The sequence below is a fragment of the Oryza sativa genome, chromosome 4 (genome assembly GCF_034140825.1).
Source record: "Oryza sativa Japonica Group chromosome 4, ASM3414082v1".
NCBI lineage: Eukaryota > Viridiplantae > Streptophyta > Magnoliopsida > Poales > Poaceae > Oryza > Oryza sativa.
Window position 1 is genome coordinate 5237446 of NC_089038.1, and position 17002 is coordinate 5254447.

At 37.9% G+C, this 17002-nt stretch overlaps 1 protein-coding gene across 1 annotated transcript; it reads right to left on the bottom strand.

Annotated features, from left to right (window-relative positions):
* Positions 1-7105: 7105 nt before the first annotated feature.
* On the bottom strand, positions 7106-8668 carry LOC4335076 (acyl transferase 15-like). Its single transcript, XM_066309302.1, has one exon. It carries the CDS (start codon positions 8544-8546, stop codon positions 7251-7253), a length of 1296 nt encoding a protein of 431 aa, XP_066165399.1. The 5' UTR covers positions 8547-8668; the 3' UTR covers positions 7106-7250.
* Between the last annotated feature and the right edge of the window lie 8334 nt (positions 8669-17002).

Consider the following 17002-nt stretch of genomic DNA (forward strand, 5'->3'; position numbering starts at 1 on the left):
ATAGGATCCATCGATTTTTTGCCACCTACTACACGGCTTTTATTTCGTCTATATTCTCTTGTTTTTAAAAAAAGCAACAAAAATAACATTTGAAAAAAAACAAGCAAAAAAACACGCGAGAAAATAATTGGCAAAAAAAGGCAAAAAAACACACGAGAAAAGAAAAGCAAAAAATGGAGAAAAATATGGTTTTCATTGTAAATAAAAAAGCAAAAAGATCATGTTAGAAAAATCTTTTAGAAAGAAATGCGTCATTTCTGAATGGTTTGAGAAAATCGCGCAAGAAAAAAACACCGTTTGTAAAAAACAAGCCGCTCATTAAAATACAAACATTGCCATTGACATGATTATTTATGAAAAACGTATATTATCATTAGAATTTTTTCACCCGTTGCAACGCACGGGCATTTTTGCTAGTAATAAAAAAGTATGTAAGGATTCGTCCGTCCTTACCTAAATTTTTTCATCCGCAACATCCTGAGTCCAACACTGGCCGTGCCAAAGAGGCAAGCCGAGCGGATGGAGCTAGCGAACAAGGCTGAGGGTTGAAAAGAAATGAATGGGACTTTCAGCCTAAAACCAAGGAGTATTCAACTAAAAAAACCAAGCAAGCTAGATAATGTATATCAATTTCAAAATATTTTTACTCGTTGCAACGCACGGGCATTTTTTTCTAGTATATATATATATATATATATATATATATATATATATATATATATATATATATATATATATATATATATATATATATATATATATATATATATATATATATATATATATATATATGTGCTACATGGAGTATGGGCTCCAAGAAATACCCAATTTGAATGAGTATGAATTTTTTTTAAATATTTAAATATGAACATTAACTTCTGTACTAACAAGTTCAAACAAGTTTAAACTGAGTTTGAACTTTTTTTTTGTTACATTTTGGTTCTAGGTATATAACATCTAAACATATAATTCGTTAGGTATGTAATAATGAATTGTGAAATAAAGTTGAGTTTGAGTTGTTTTGTTGTTAGGTATTTGTATGAATCAAATTCATATACCTAGATATCTATTTACAATTTGTAAATTTTTAAAAATTTAAGAGAATTTGTGTGTTTTATACCTTGAAGCCCGGGCACCATGGAGTCTCATATGGGTATCCTATATATATATATATATATATATATATATATATATATATATATATATATATATATATATATATATATATATATATATATATATATATATATATATATATATAGGACACTCATATGGGGCACCATGGTGCCCGGGCACCATGGTATCTAATGCACAAAATTACTCAAATTTTTCAAAATTTTCAAATTGTGAGTATATACCTAGTTATAATAATTTGATTCATACCTATACTTATCAACAAAACAACTCAAATTTAACTTTATTTCACAATCCATGATTACATACCTAACTAATTATATGTATGGATGCTATATACCTAGAATTAAAATCTAACAAAAACAAGTTCAAATTCAGTTCAAACTTGCTTTAAACTAGTTAGTAAAGTAGTTAATGTTAATACCTAAGTAATTGAAAAAGTTTCATACTCATTTGAATTGGGTATATACTCAATTTCAACAATGGTGCCCGGGCACCATGGAGCACCAAACAAATTTACTATATATATATATATATATATATATATATATATATAGATGCACACAACAAAAAAAAAGTGATTGGTGGACAGAAAAATAGGTGATTGACGAAGAAAAAATAGTTGACGATCGATAAGTTATAATTTTTAAGTAGCTATAATATAAGATTTGCATGCAGAAGTTGCATTACAGAGACATAAGAGAAAATCAGAGAGTTCTAGCCCATCACTTCCATTGCTGCAGAATTAATCGTCACAACTATGGATAGGGCAGTCAAAATAATGGGAAGGGTTTCCCCTTTACTCTCGCGTCCCTTCCAAAATCTAATCTGACCTACTTAAAAATTCGATACCTTTTCCATCGTCGTATCTATCCGCTTGCCGCTTCATCCATCGAGTGCGTGGTTTGGTACATTGTCTCTTCGCATTGCGCGCCCCAGCCAGCCGGCCTTGCACAACATCGCACACCTCGCTTGCCCTCTGCAAGGATGTCTGTGTGATGGAGTCCGCGGATGCATCGAGGCGACGTCATGGCGATCTGCTCGAGCAATCTGATTAAGCCCAATTATCAACCACAACCAAATTAATGCGACAGCGCCACTGCGCCCCGGAACCCGGCCTGATCTGATGCAGCGTCAGCTTGTGCGTCGCCCTTCAGCAATAGCGTCGGCTGCCTCAAGTCAGCCGGGGACGCAGACACGCAGTGCCGCAGGTCATCATCGTCGAGGTCGTGGTGGGGCCAATGGCTAGGGAAGTGGATTTGAAGGAGGAAACAAGAGGTAGCGGGAGGCGACGATGACCTTGGGTTTGTGCTTAGCTCCGCCTAGAGCTTCCGAGTTGGAAGGAGACAGCACTGTGGTGGAGTGCGGCTGTGCTGCAGGTGGGAAGTTTTCGGCCGAGATGCCACGCAGGCGGTGTCGGCAACCTTTTCATGTATATTTGTTGACTAAAAAAATACCCGTGCATTGCGACGGGTGAAGCCATTTTAATCTTATTATTATTAGACGGTTTAGCTAAGGTGAAGTTTGCTGTGGGAATTCGCTTGGATATTTTTTTTAACAAAATCATGAGCTTCAATTAGAAGTGCTATATATAGTCTCAAGTTAGCATGCGAGTTTTTTTAAGAGATTTCTTATATGACTTCTTTCGTATTTCAAAAAGCGAATGAACTTAAAAACCAACCCAAACACGGATCTATATTTCCAAAAGCAAGTAACTTAAAAGCATGTTCAAATACGGATGACGTACTAAAGTACCGGCAAAAATATCTTCCATTTTTATAATAGTAGAGATTCGACGAATAACCGTGACAAATACAAATACAGACTATAAATTAGGCCTTATATACATGTGTGCCACATTAGAAAGGCTCGCACCACATATAATTGTATAGCGTACGAAAGGATTGCACATATCATATACCTACTTACATAATTTGTTACTTTCCGTTCGTCACATCAATTTTCCATCTGTAAGTCCGATCGAATGATGGCATCCGTTCTCACACGAACGAGTAACACATCGCGTAAGACGGATAAAACACAAATTCAAAGATATATACAAAATCCAATCCAACAATCCAAAGAGAAAACGAACAGGAAAAATTATAAAAACCACAGAGATCTTATCTTGATCTTCGTCACCGTCGAATCCGCTCACGGGAAGCCACCGATGCCACTGTTGCCATCGGATCCACCGGTGGGAAGCCGCAGTCGCCGCTAGATCAGCCCGCGGCGCCGTCGACTCCGCCGTCGCTGCCAGATCCGCTCGCGGGAAGCCGCACGACACCGCCTGATCCGCCTGTGGAAGCCCCAGGAGGACGCTGCTGCCGCCGTCACTCGCAGCAGGGGAGGCGTCGTCCTCCCGGATCTGCCGTCGTCTCTCTAGCTTGAGCTCTTGTCCCCACTGCCACTGTCTCCGGGTTGGACGTAACTACATAGCTAGTGGTAGCTGGTTTGTCTAAACTAGCTACCACTCCATCTATAAGAGGTATCATCCATCTATACTTCAAATACAATTTTCTCTTAAACTACTTATCCGATCTATGATCCGATTACACCGTTGTGTTCGTAACAATTAAATCTTTACAACAAGATCTCACATGATTATATTTTGATGAAAAATCACAAATTACTTTTATGATATGTCTAAATTACTTTTAGATTTCACTAATTTACTTCTTAGATATATAAAAGTAAATTCAGTAAAACCTAAAAGTAATTTATATATATTATAGAAGTAACTTAAAACAAAAGAAGGTAACTTTAGCATGTCATTTGAAGTAAATCTGTTGTAGAGATAAAAACATGATTCTATCTAGAAATTAAATTAATCAGCACAAATTATGGAATTAACTAAAAAAATAATAAAAGCAATCACCTCAGAGCATTATGAATGAATAGAAAGCAACTTTTATATATATATATATATATATATATATATATATATATATATATATATATATATATATATATATATATATATATATATATATATATATATACATATGTATATATATGTATATATATATACATATATACATATACATATACATATATACATATATATATATATACATATATACATATACATATATATATATATATATATATACATATATATGTATATATGTATGGCAACATATCCTATGCACACAGGCCCTTACGTGTACACACGTGCACACCAACTAAAAAATATCACCAAAAAATCTAGAAAAAATCATACACATAATTTCAATTGTCTTACACCTAGGGTTAAAATCTTAACATCAAATTCATTATATTTTAGCCGTAACAAAAAAAACAAAAAATCTGACAGTTTTAAGGTTGCAATTTTGTCAGAATTTTATCTTTTTTGTTATTCTCTATGTAGAATGAATTTGAAGATGCGACTTTGCACGTAGATGTAATACTATTGAAAGTACATGTATGAATTTTCCTAGAATTTTTTGTGATAATTTTTAGTTGGTGTACACGGTGTGTACACGCGAGGGCCTGTGTACATAGGATACGCTCCCTATATATATATATATATATATATATATATATATATATATATATATATATATATATATATATATATATATATATATATATATATATATATATATGAGATAATTTGTTCAATGAAAAAAGGCATTAATTAAAGTTACTTTCCTTTTGTTATAAGTTACTTCTATAATATATGTAAATTACTTTTAGCCTTTACTGAATTTACTTTTATATATCTAAGAAGTAACTTAGTGAAAACTAAAAGTAATTTTGACATATCATAAAAGTAATTTGTAATTTTTCATCAAAATATAATCATGTGAGATCTTATTGTAAAGATTTAATTATTACGAACACAACAGTGTAATTGGATTCTAAATCGGATGAGTAATTTAAGAGAAAATTTTATTTGAAGCATAGATGAGAGGAATATTTCCCCTACTTGCTCAATGAATTAATAGCAACTAAAACTTCTAAAGTACTAGTACATGGGTATCTCTGGTTAAGACTAATTGGAGATGCCTCTCCAATTAGATTTACCGCTCCAGGTTATGTGGACAAAAACAAAGGCCAAGAGGGAGGGGGAGAGGGGGAGGGACGACCGTCTCCACGCCGTACCCTCGCCATCTAGGCCGACGGGGAGAGGGAGAGGGGGAGGGACGACCGTTCCTGCCGTACCCCTGACGTGCCGGCGAGACGGGAGAGAGAGGGCGAGAGGGAGTAGCGCCGTCAGTGGGGAGGTGGAGGGGGAGTGGCACCGCTGATGGTGAGAGGGGAGGGGAGGGGAAGCGGTAGAGGGGGAGTGGTGGCGGGCGGTGGGAAAAAGTGAATCTAGGGTTAGGGTCTTTTTTGACGTCAGTGGTGGTTTTGATGCATTCGGAACTGATCTGAGCCGTCCATCAAAACGAATGGCTCAGATCAATCTTGTGTCGGGCCGAAGCACTGCTTTGCTATGCAACGCGTGCGCCGGTGGGTCCAACACAAAGCAATTAGGTTAGACTTTCGGTTGGGGCCCACACGGTGGTGAGAAGAGGAGTAGGGGGTAAATTAGACTTTAGGTTACTTACTGGGCCGGATGTGTGCTTGCGAGGTAAGACGGAGGGGAGGAGAAGGGAGGAAAGCGGGCCAGCTCGGCTGCAGGCTAAGGGAGGAAATGGGCTAAAAATGGCCCAGAGTGAAAGGAAGTATTTTATTTAAATAAATGTTGAAATGATATTTGTATTATTAAAATTAGCAATTAAGCTTTGAAAATTTCAAAAAAAAACTCAAAGAGTGTAATTAATTAAGGAGAACTTAATAAAATTTAAATCTAGCCATATCATTTTATTTCCCATGTTTACTTTATTAAATACCCAAGTATTTCAGAAAATTTGTATTTTAATTAATTACATACTGTAAATTTTTCTCAACTTTTTCTCAATTTTCTCATCTTTTCTTCCTGTTATAATGCACAGTCATTTTTTCTACTAGGTATAGATGACGCCATGCATATACATATGTACAGAGAATAAATCGGCAGTTCGGATGCACACATCATCATGGACAATAAGTAACAGTACTAGTGATTTATTGATTTATGGATTAATACAGTAGCTGCCACTGTTCGATCCATCGTGCATGAACACCGAACACGCTACTACAATCTTTTTGTTTAATCTAATCTGGTCGTGATTTTGCTTCCCTAAACCTCTCGTCCTTTCCCTGTCACCTTCTCTAGCTTAGATTCTCGTATTGTCACTGTCTTCCTCTACCATTGAACAACCACCTCCTCTTATTTTACGCTACCGTCTTACTCAGTTTCCTGATGAACATGCTCTCTCTCTCTCTACCATCGACTTCCTATGGTATTATCTTTTCTCTTATACTTATACTTATTAGCTAAAATTTAAATTTTCAACTTTAAATTTAAAGCAAATTTTGAGGTTTTCTCATTAAAATTTATTTTTCAGCATTTGCTTTTAGATCGCTAAGAACACGTATATAAAAGTTTGTATTCACAAATTACTTCTCGTTTACGAATATGCCGTTTGGCTTATTCCACGAATCTTGTCTTCCTTTTTTGATTGCATTCGACGCGTCAAGATTACAGTATATGATTCAATCATTAAAATGGGGACGATCCGCGCAAAAAAAAAAATTAAAATGGGGACGAGTGAATATATGTAGGCAATATACGTTATGTGGATGGACCCATTTTAGTACACGGGAAAGTTTTTATATATATATTTTTTAAAAAAACTTTAGTTGAAGTTGTAGTGGCATATAAGAAATAAGCTATTCTAAACAAGTTGCCTGGCAGGTGGACCTAACAGATGTTAATCTTTAATTACCTAATACTGGCCGATGCAGTGCACGGACATTATTTTCTAGTCCTTTCGTTCTAATATACTAAGTTATTATATTTTTGGACGGATGGAGCTAGTAGTAATTATAAATATCTTTTAGAACATTGGTTATAACTTATAGATATCGATAACTTATGAAATGAGCGTGACAATGAGCGTGACAGATTATATATATATTGCTCAATATTTTAAAACTTTTTAATAACTATTTAGATATATAATATAATACACACGTAGTAAGAGACGGGAAAAATATAGAGTTTAGAAAACTTTCCCAAATATTCAGCCGAGAGTTGCCAATTCTGCGAGGAACGCGTCGACGTGCTCGTCCCTGACGCAGAGCGACAGAACGCTGGCGCCGCCGCCGTCGCGCGGCAGGCACGCCACGCAGCTCGGCACGCCCGTCGGCTCGAAGTGGCACATCACCCGCGCCGCCCGCCCGCCGCCGAAGTCCGGCGCCTCGAACCCGATGTTCCGCCAGCTCGCCACGTAGAACGCGCTGTACCCGAACAGCACGCCGGCCAGCTGCTTGACGCGTTTCCCGTTCATGCCACCGCCGCCGGCGTTCTTGAACTGCAACGGTATCTCCTCCTTGGCTCGCCGGATCAGCCTGACGACGTGCTTGAGGTCGCCGTTCGCCACCTCGTCGCTCGTCGGCACGGCCACCTGCGAGGTGACGCAGTTGCCGTAGTAGCCCTCCTTGGCGCCGACGTGCTTGCGCGCGTTGGCCGCGAAGACGAGCGGCGCGGGCGCGTCGGGGTCGTCGGAGGAGATGACCGCGCGCGTGCGGCTCCGCCACAGCGCGGCGGTGACCGCCTCGAACACGGTGCACGGCTCGCCGGAGTCCACGTTGCCGGCGGCGGCGGCGTACTCCGCCTTGACGCGTTCGATCATGGTCGACGGGATGGTGATGTCGAGGTACGCGAACCGCTTGGTCTCCAGGCTCAGCATCGTCTTCTCGATGGCGGCGACCAGCGGCGGCAGCGCCGGGAGGGAGCCATCGCCGCAGCTCACCGGGAACACCGACGGCCGGGGCAGCCCGCGCGCGAGGTCGCCGACGGCCTGCAGGAACTGGGCGATCCCCAAGCCGTCGGCGACGACGTGGTTCCACGTCACGCCGACGACGAACCCGCCGCAGGCGAACTCCGTCACCTGCATGAGCAGCAGCGGATCATCCTCGCCGCATCCCTCCGCCGGATAGTCCACGGCGAGCTCCTTCAACACCGCCGCGAACGGCGGGTCGAACAGCTTGACGTCGTCGAGAGCGCAGCTGGCCGTGGCGGCGACGAAGCCCACGCCCTCGCCGGTGCAGGAGATGCGGAGCCTCCGTTCGCCGGCGGCGAAATTAGCTCGGCCGGCGATGGGGTAGTAGTAGACCAGAGCTTGGGACAGTGCCCTCTTGATCGCCATGGCCGGCTCAACGATGCCATTGGTGAAGATGTGGAATGACGTGAAGGCGGCGAAAGCAAGAGCCTCGTCGAAGGAGGAGAGGCTGATGTCACCGGGCGGCGGCGGCGCCGGCTTGGTCGACAGGCCGACGAGCTCCGGCGAGGACTTGGTGATGACAACATTCTTCATTTTCTGGCTGATCTCCTGGTAATGTTCGTTCAGAAGTTTTTAAACAGAAGTTGTATATATCGGTGCGACTAGACATAATTTGAAGTTTATAATTACAAAGCGTACAAATGCAGTTTACTGAACAGAAATGCACATAAAAATATTATACTCCCTCCCTTTCTAAATATGACACCGTTTACTTTTTAGCACATGTTTGACCGTTCGTCTTATTCAAAAACTTTTGTGAAATATGTAAAACTATATGTATACATATAAGTATATTTAACAATAAATCAAATGATAGGAAAAAAATTAATAATTACTTAAATTTTTTAAATAAGATAAACGGTCAAACATATTTTAAAAAGTCAACGGCGTCAAATATTCAGAAACAGATGGAGTAGTTAAATTGTCATGACTTCACTCAAATGCATATATAAAAGAAGCAAGAACGGTCCATATTCGTTGTGTAGTATAAGTTAAAAAAATTAACAAATATTCTACTTGTTTTGCTGAGGAAATGATTAATAGATATAAGAAAAAAAAAGTAAACTAAGAAATTGACAACCCTTTTTCAATATTCCAACTCAAATTAATTGTTATAATAAATATCTAAATTTTGTAACCACTGAATATTTACTCCCCTCCGTCCCAAATCGTGACATTCAAAATTTGTTCCAAGTGAAATGAGTGTAGCTGAACTGGTTAGGTTCTTTGTGATGAAATCATGAAACTAGCTCACCCAGATTCAAGGCCTAGACTAGACACATGTTCTCGTATTTACGGCTAATTATTCTTTCAGCGATGAACGATGTTCCGTCAACAGCGAGTCGTTAGTAGTAACTTCATCAATCTCCAGACGTGCTAGCTCAGCCTTCCAAAGATGCTTATTATAAGGGTAGGGTGTCCATGTACGCGTATGCGTCTGTACCATGTTTAAAAAAAATGTTCCAAGATATTAGAGGGCTCAAGAGTATTATTTTTCCTAGCTATATATCCACTTGTCATTTATTTCTCACCCAGTCTTACCTAACCCAACCGTCTTTACACACCCATACACATGCCTCTTATTTAAATAATTAAGTGGAATTATAGTCTTCTTGTCTTTAATGTTAATCTCTTTAATTTATATATGTGGGAGGTTAGCTAGCCAAAACTCTGGGCATTGCCCCAGCCAATATGATTTTCAATTAGTCTCATAGGATTTAACAAACTGTACAAAATGAAGAGCCAATGTTTCAGTGGATCAAGAACAATACACCATAAACTTAGAAGAGAGTGTAATAAGTAAAGTCTAAGGGACAAGGTGATGTTCATAGTTTCACAGTGTGTTTCGAACTGTGTGGTCTCAGTGCAAAACAAAAATATATCTTACGTCCAGTAGTCATACTAATCTGTTAAGTACCTCAACATATCTTTGTGCAGATACATAGATAAAAGTTATTATATTTTACAACAGAGGAAGTAGAAATTAGAATCACATCTCACTTACACGAGAAATTGCACAACATGAAACATACTATCAACATCAGTATCAACCTCAAAAATGACTTCACCATCACCTGTATTGAAATAGGTGACTATACATAAACATGGCGCGCATGCTGTGCCTGTATTGATGAATGATTGTGATGGAGGATGTACATCATTGGTACCTTGTTATATTAAACATAGATTGTCTATTTAAAAAACATTGTTACCGAATATATAACATGAACCAAATTTTTAAGATTGGATTCTCACTGTTATTTGTTACACTAATTTTGGCTGATTAGTGGAGTCAATACCATTGGATAGTTCTGCACTTGCAGAAGAGTCTTCTAATGAGACTGATCTTGTGTGATGTCTAATTCTGAACCCTTCATTACGATGGGCTAACAATGCATGTCTTTCTCCGTTTGTTACAAGCTTCCTTGGTGACATATGCTTGATGCAACATATCCAGGGTTCTCCATTGCAATGGAATATTGGCTTGGAGTGTTGCGTCGCAATGCTTTGTTAGCATTAATCTTCGCTATCTTAGCTTGCCTTTGCTCGGGGTGTCAAATTTACATAATACGCCCTATCAGTTGACCTTTTTTTTTCAATTATCAATGTTCTACTCTATGGTTGAGGAGTATCATGAGTACATTGTGACTGCATCTGATGGTGAAACTCGTCTGGTGGAGGGGTCAAATCATTTGTTAGTAAAAAAATTTGCAAGCATATATTGTTTAACTTTATTAGATTTAGTGGAGGTATAAAACCATGATGTACCATTTAATTGAACAGGGCATGTTTGACAAGATTGTGTCGCATGCGATGAGCTTGGTTGATCATCTTCAAAATTGATGCAATGTGGGTTCTTTACATTTGGAAGGACATTTGAACCCTTTTTTCACTTGTAGGCTTCACAACGTTTTTTAAGTAATTCTAGCTTCTTTTCGTCAGGCATTTGCGCATACCGCTCCCTATCTCTTTGTCTTCTTTTTTGCATTGGGATTTAAGAATGGGGATGATGACTCGGATGGCGCGGCATCAACTTTGGAAGATGAAGCTGTAGATAAACATTATCAACAACAAGCAGGATGTATCTTCTCGAAAACAACGGTGAGAAACAAAGTATTATATCTCTTTTGTAGCTCTACTACTTATGGAATATTGAGATGAATATAAACCTATGTGCTACCTATGGATTGAAATTTATACTCTACACACATGGGTAATCTTATATGTCTTTTCGATCAATTAAAAAGCTTCACATTTAAAAAAACATAATGAATTTAAATAATAAAGCAATAAATATAACTTTGGATCATTCTAATGGTTGTGGACCAATTTATAGCTTGGAAGATGAAGCTGGAGATAAACATTATCAACAACAAAAGAAGATTATCTAAATATATGATAGTATATGATCTTGGGTTTCCTTTCTTGAGTTGTGATTTTGTTTCATAACACCAGGGGGGGCTGTGAATTTGTTATCATGGAGGTTGGTGGAGCTTCAACAAAATAACATAGAATTTAACAACAAAAAAAATTAAACATTGAATTTGTGAATTTTCAATTTTTTTCAACAAAAGATGATGCATCTTCTTGAAAACAACGTTGAGAAGCAAAAAAAAAATGAAATTACTTTGTGGCGCTCAACTATATTGCTGATTGATGTCTTATGTTTTTTTTTCAGATGTTTATGTTTGTTTTATTGAGCTGTAGGAGGGTGATTTCATGGTGATCTACTCTGATATCAAGTCCGGCAAAAATGTAATGTTCTCTCTTCCAATTAATTTGTTCTTCTTACATCCTTTGAACTGCACTTAGTTAGCTGTGATTTTGATCTGGATGCATGATGCATATGTATGAGTAGTTTGCATGCCTCTCTGTTTGTCTTTATTTCTACTGGTCGAATTGGGGGAAGCTGTAGGTTTTATTGTATATATTAGAATTGCATATAGTGGAGTAGTTGTTCTTGCTCTTGGTGCATTTAACATGGCAGAGTTGATGCAAAGAACTAACTTTGGATCATTCTAAAAAAATTAATCTGGTTCTAACCTTTTCATCTATGTGTATGTTAAGAGTGAAAAATAATTACCGCTAATACTTGCTATATTTAATTGATTTTGTCTGAACTTACTCAATAAGGTGCATAAAATGATATATGCAAAAGGTGGAAAGGTAGTGACATTATAAATAAAAAAGAACAGAAATACCATGATGTAAACTAATTATTTGTTTCTACCAGTACATAACCTATAGCTATGTTCTTACACCGTGCAGGAAGTAGAAGAATACTTTACAAATTACAGTGCCAAAAAATAAATGCAATTCTTAAGGTTTGCATCATTAAGGGCTAAATAATTACCTTCATCCATCATAAAATAAATACAATAAACGCAGATTTAGTATCACGTTGAACCGGAAATTGCTCACTTAAAAAAACAAATTTGGGGGCATATATTAGTGTCGAGCTCAGTATCCACACCAAATTTTAGGTACATATGAGTCTTGTTTGTGATCCGTGATTTCAGTTTTATATATAGGTTGATAAGATATTTGTATCATACTCAGACATGTAATTTCTATCGTTGGACTCTTTATGTAATTCGGTATGTAATTTCTATCGTTGGACTGTGTGCATTCCATCTAATTGTTTCCAACTCTATTTGGCCTTTGTAATTCCTGAGTCATGTATTTGTATTCAACTCAATTTGTGCTTCATCGGAAGGTGATTCCACATAAAAAAACTGAACGGGAGAAAACCACGCGTAAGAAAAACCAGCCTTTGAAAAAAAAAACGGATGGCAAAAAAACAGTGGTGGAAAAAAAACTGGACAGCCCAAAAACCACGCGAAAAAACTGGGCCAAAAAAGCGAAAAAAACTAGACAGCCGAAAACTGGGCAGCCAAAAAAAACAGCATGCGCGTGCGGGAAACTGGCAAACCGGACAAGAAAAAAACTGCGTGTGAAAAAAACTAGGGCAAAAAAACGTGGAAAAACCGGGTAGCCAAAAAGAAAACCATGTGCGTGTGCGGGAAATAGATATAGATATAGATATTTTGAGACGGAGGGAGTACATTTAGGAAATTGGGAGGCGTGGCTGGCTATTTGTGTGCTGTCTTAACTGGGCAACATGGGCCTCATGCAGTCGAGCATTGTGAGGTTTTGGACTGTGGGCTTCGTCAAATAAAAAATTCAGGAAGTTAGGCCTAAAGCCTGCCCTGCCATGGGGCTGTCATCGAAATGGAATAAGTTCACTTATGCCCTCTTGTTTAGGCTTATAAGCTAACTTATAAGTCAAAAAGTCTAAACATAAACAAACAAGCAGCTTTTCCGTTTGGCTTTTTTAAAGCCATAAGCCACTCTAACACTATTAAGCCAAAAGCTAGGTTGGAGAAGCTTTTTTGGCTTATGCGAGGTAGATATATGACTCAACCACTAAACTTAGAACATTAAATCCACCGGCTTATAAATCATATAAGCCAATAAGCTAACTTAAAAGTCTAGACCAATAAGCCTAAGCTTAAATAAAGAGGGCCTTACTATCTCTTATCTTTACGTCGAGTTTAATTAGCACCCCTAAACCATAATAGTGGAAATCTTTAACCCTCAATTTACAAAACCGGATTAAATTAGGTCATTTGGCAGTATATATGGCTAGTTTTGATGACTTGGCAAGTTGACCTAGTCCACCAGTCCTAACTTAGGCTGTGTTCTTTTCTCCTCTTTCCCAATTCACTTCCCTCGTTTGTCGCACGCATGCTTTTCAAATTGCTAAACGGTGTGCTTTTTCCTAAACTTTTCTATATAAAAGTTTCTTTAAAAAACATATTAATCATTTTCAAGTTTTTTGGTTAATATTTATTTAATCTCACTATAATCGTGTGCTTTGTTTTCCATGCCGGATCCCGAACGCAGCCTAAGCGTCTATGTGGCAAAAAAAAAAAAGAAAGTGGGTCCCACATGTCATCCTTGTTCCCTTCCCCTTTCTTTCTCCCTCTTTCCCCTCTTTTCTCTCTATCTCTCAAGAGTAGGCGGTGTGCAGTTGCGGCTTGGAGAGCCGGCGGATCACGCGGTTAAGGAAAGACCGGCCTTGACGCGTTGCTGCACGGTGCGTTAGCATGAGTTGGTGCGCGAGCTGCTCATCGGAGGGGCACTCGGTGCCAGGAGTGTACCCAGCGAGCTGGGCGTGGCTGGTGGAAGGTCGGAGGAGACGAGGGGAAGTAAAGGAAGAAGTGTGATGGCCACTTACATATGGGCCCCACGTATTTCAATTTTTTAATTTTGCTGACAAGTATGCCACGTCAGCAAAACCAGTCCTTCATATTGCTATGGGACTTAATTTGTACGGTTTTATCAAGACAAGGGGTGAACATTTATGGTATTATGGTTTAGGGATGTATATTAAACTGGACGGAATGATAAGGGACTGAAAGTGCACTTATTTCCGGAAAGGCTAGTTAGCGCGCGCGCGCTGCCGGAGCGCGTTTTAGGCCTAGAAGGCCCAGCGCTGGCGCGCACCCCCTTCTGCACACTCTTTTCTTTCGTTTTTTTTCCTCACTTTTTTTTCTGATTTTTTTTATCTTTTAGCAAGTTTTGAGTTTGAAAGTTTTTAAATTTTGAGTTGAAAATTTTCAAATCTGGATTTAAAAGTTTTCGAATCTCGATTTGAAAATTTTCAAATTTTTCAAATCTGGATTTGAAAGTTTTCGAATCTCGATTTGAAAGTTTTCAAATCTCAAATTGAAAGTTTTCAATTTTTTTCAAATCTAGATTTGAAAGTTTTTGAATCTCGATTCTCGAGTTGAAAGTTTTCAAATCTGAGTTAAAAGTTTTCGAATCTTGAGTTGAAAGTTTTCAAATCTCAAATTGAAAGTTTTCAAATTTTTTCAAATCTAGACTTGAAAGTTTTTGAATCTTGATTCTCGAGTTGAAAGTTTTCAAATCTAACTTCAAAAATTTTCAATCTGTTAGTAAAAAGATCTCCCAAAAAAATTTCCAGAATATTTTCTTAATTACTATCATTAGTGTTAAGTATATTAACTAATATACGTAATTAAGACTAAAAGGGGGGAAGTGCTCGCCAGGTCCTTTTCCCAGCGCGCGCTAGCAATCCCCACTTATTTCTCATCGAAATACTTGTAACAGCATTGCAGGAGAAGTGAAAACGGATGCTGGCCTATACGTTTATAGTAAGTCTTGGGCCATGCAGAGGAACCAAAGATTGCGAGTAGTGATAGCGGATAGAGTACCTCCTGAAGTTAAACCATAAGATTTGCTCAATTTTTTAGAAACTTTCGATCATCAATAATTTCAAAAGTATTTATTACAAGAATAAATAATGTTCTTAAATTCATGTACTCATAAGCCTTGCACCTAAACAAAATAATAAAAATTTAGCACACATAAGCCTTGTACCTAAACAAAATAATAAAAATTTAGCACACATCATTTTTAATATAATAGAAGTTATTCCTTCTTTGTTTCAAATAAGCTACAACCACCTATAGATGTTGCAAATTATAGAACCACAGATTAATCAACCAAATTTTCATTATGGTTGGTGCGAATATATCTGTTGGGCTGTATAACCATTTTTCTCAGTGGTCTGCAACTGCAAGGGTATGCAGTTCATTGTCTTTCTTAAACTATAAAACAAACCTCCAAAATTAGTGGCCGATCAATTAAATTTCACTCATATTACCACTAGCAACTGATGTTAAACTGAAGTGGAAGATACTACAAGAGAGTAACTAAGCTGCAAATAAATCGTTTGTCAGATCTTATACCATTACTGCAACCATCACAGCCGATCCGACCGATGAGAACACATACATCGTATTTTTTCGTAGTAGATCGGAGAGGGTATTATTTATTAATTTATATTCAATATAATTCAATGGACTGATCACTGATGATACTACCTCTGTTTGTTTTTTATAGATAATGCTATTGATTTTTGTCACATATTTGACCTATTGGAAAAAAAATTTGCGTAATTATAATTTATTGTGTTGTGAGTTGTTTAATCGCTCAAAGTATTTTAAGCATAATTTATATCGTATACATTTACATAAACTTTTTAAATAAAATAAATTATCATCTATTTAAAAAATGGATAGAGTATTAATTATTGCCTCCGATAATAACATGCATGATTGGCCTCATCTTCTGCCACCGTTGGTCGACCCCGTTCCGTTTGGCCGTTTCCCAAAAGATGTGAGTGTCAACTCAGTTGAGCCGTGAGACTGGATGGTGGCCTTTTTGGTGCAGATAGGATTGCAGATAACTTGATCATTATCCTAGTCGGGCCGGGCCGGCACGGGCACGACCCTAGTCGGGCCGGGCTGTGCTTGGGCCGGGCCAAAATTGCGGGCTTTGTGCCGGGCCGTGGGCCTCGGGCCATATGGCCATCTGTACCCGTTTGGCCGTTTCCCAAAAGATGCCGCTATTGTCAACCACGTTCTTGAATTCTCGATCTATAGTTTCCCAAAAGATGTCAGTGTCAACTCAGTTGAGCCGTGAGACTGGATGGTGGCCTTTTTGGTGCAGATAGGATTGCAGATAACTTGATCATTATCCTACCTAGGATGATCTCTTACTAGTAAAGAAAATAAATAAATATAAATATAATTTTACGGTTTTTAAGAAGAAGCTATAGCGCACTTCTCTAAAACTAAAACACAGAAATTGATAGTCCAGCAAAACTAGCCCAAACTATCCTTCAACCCGTGCAGTCCATATTTTTTTTCTGCTTTTCCTAAATCAAGAATGTATCCAAATTATATTATTGTCAATTTAACTGAAATTTATCGAGAACAAACAAAAATGGGTCTTCAAAATTCAAGGTCACATCAAATCATGGCGACATCTTAGGAGCTGAAAATTGGTTTTGTTAAAAATATGATGTTACATTTTTAACTCTTTTCATACATAAGTGTTACACATCCCCAATATCTAAAGTATCTTTTATTTATTAATACTATCTCTTTGACTTTTTG

Bases quoted from the DNA above. Each gene is read 5' to 3' on its own strand.
- LOC4335076 (XM_066309302.1), bottom strand. From the start codon at position 8,546: ATGAAGAATGTTGTCATCACCAAGTCCTCGCCGGAGCTCGTCGGCCTG.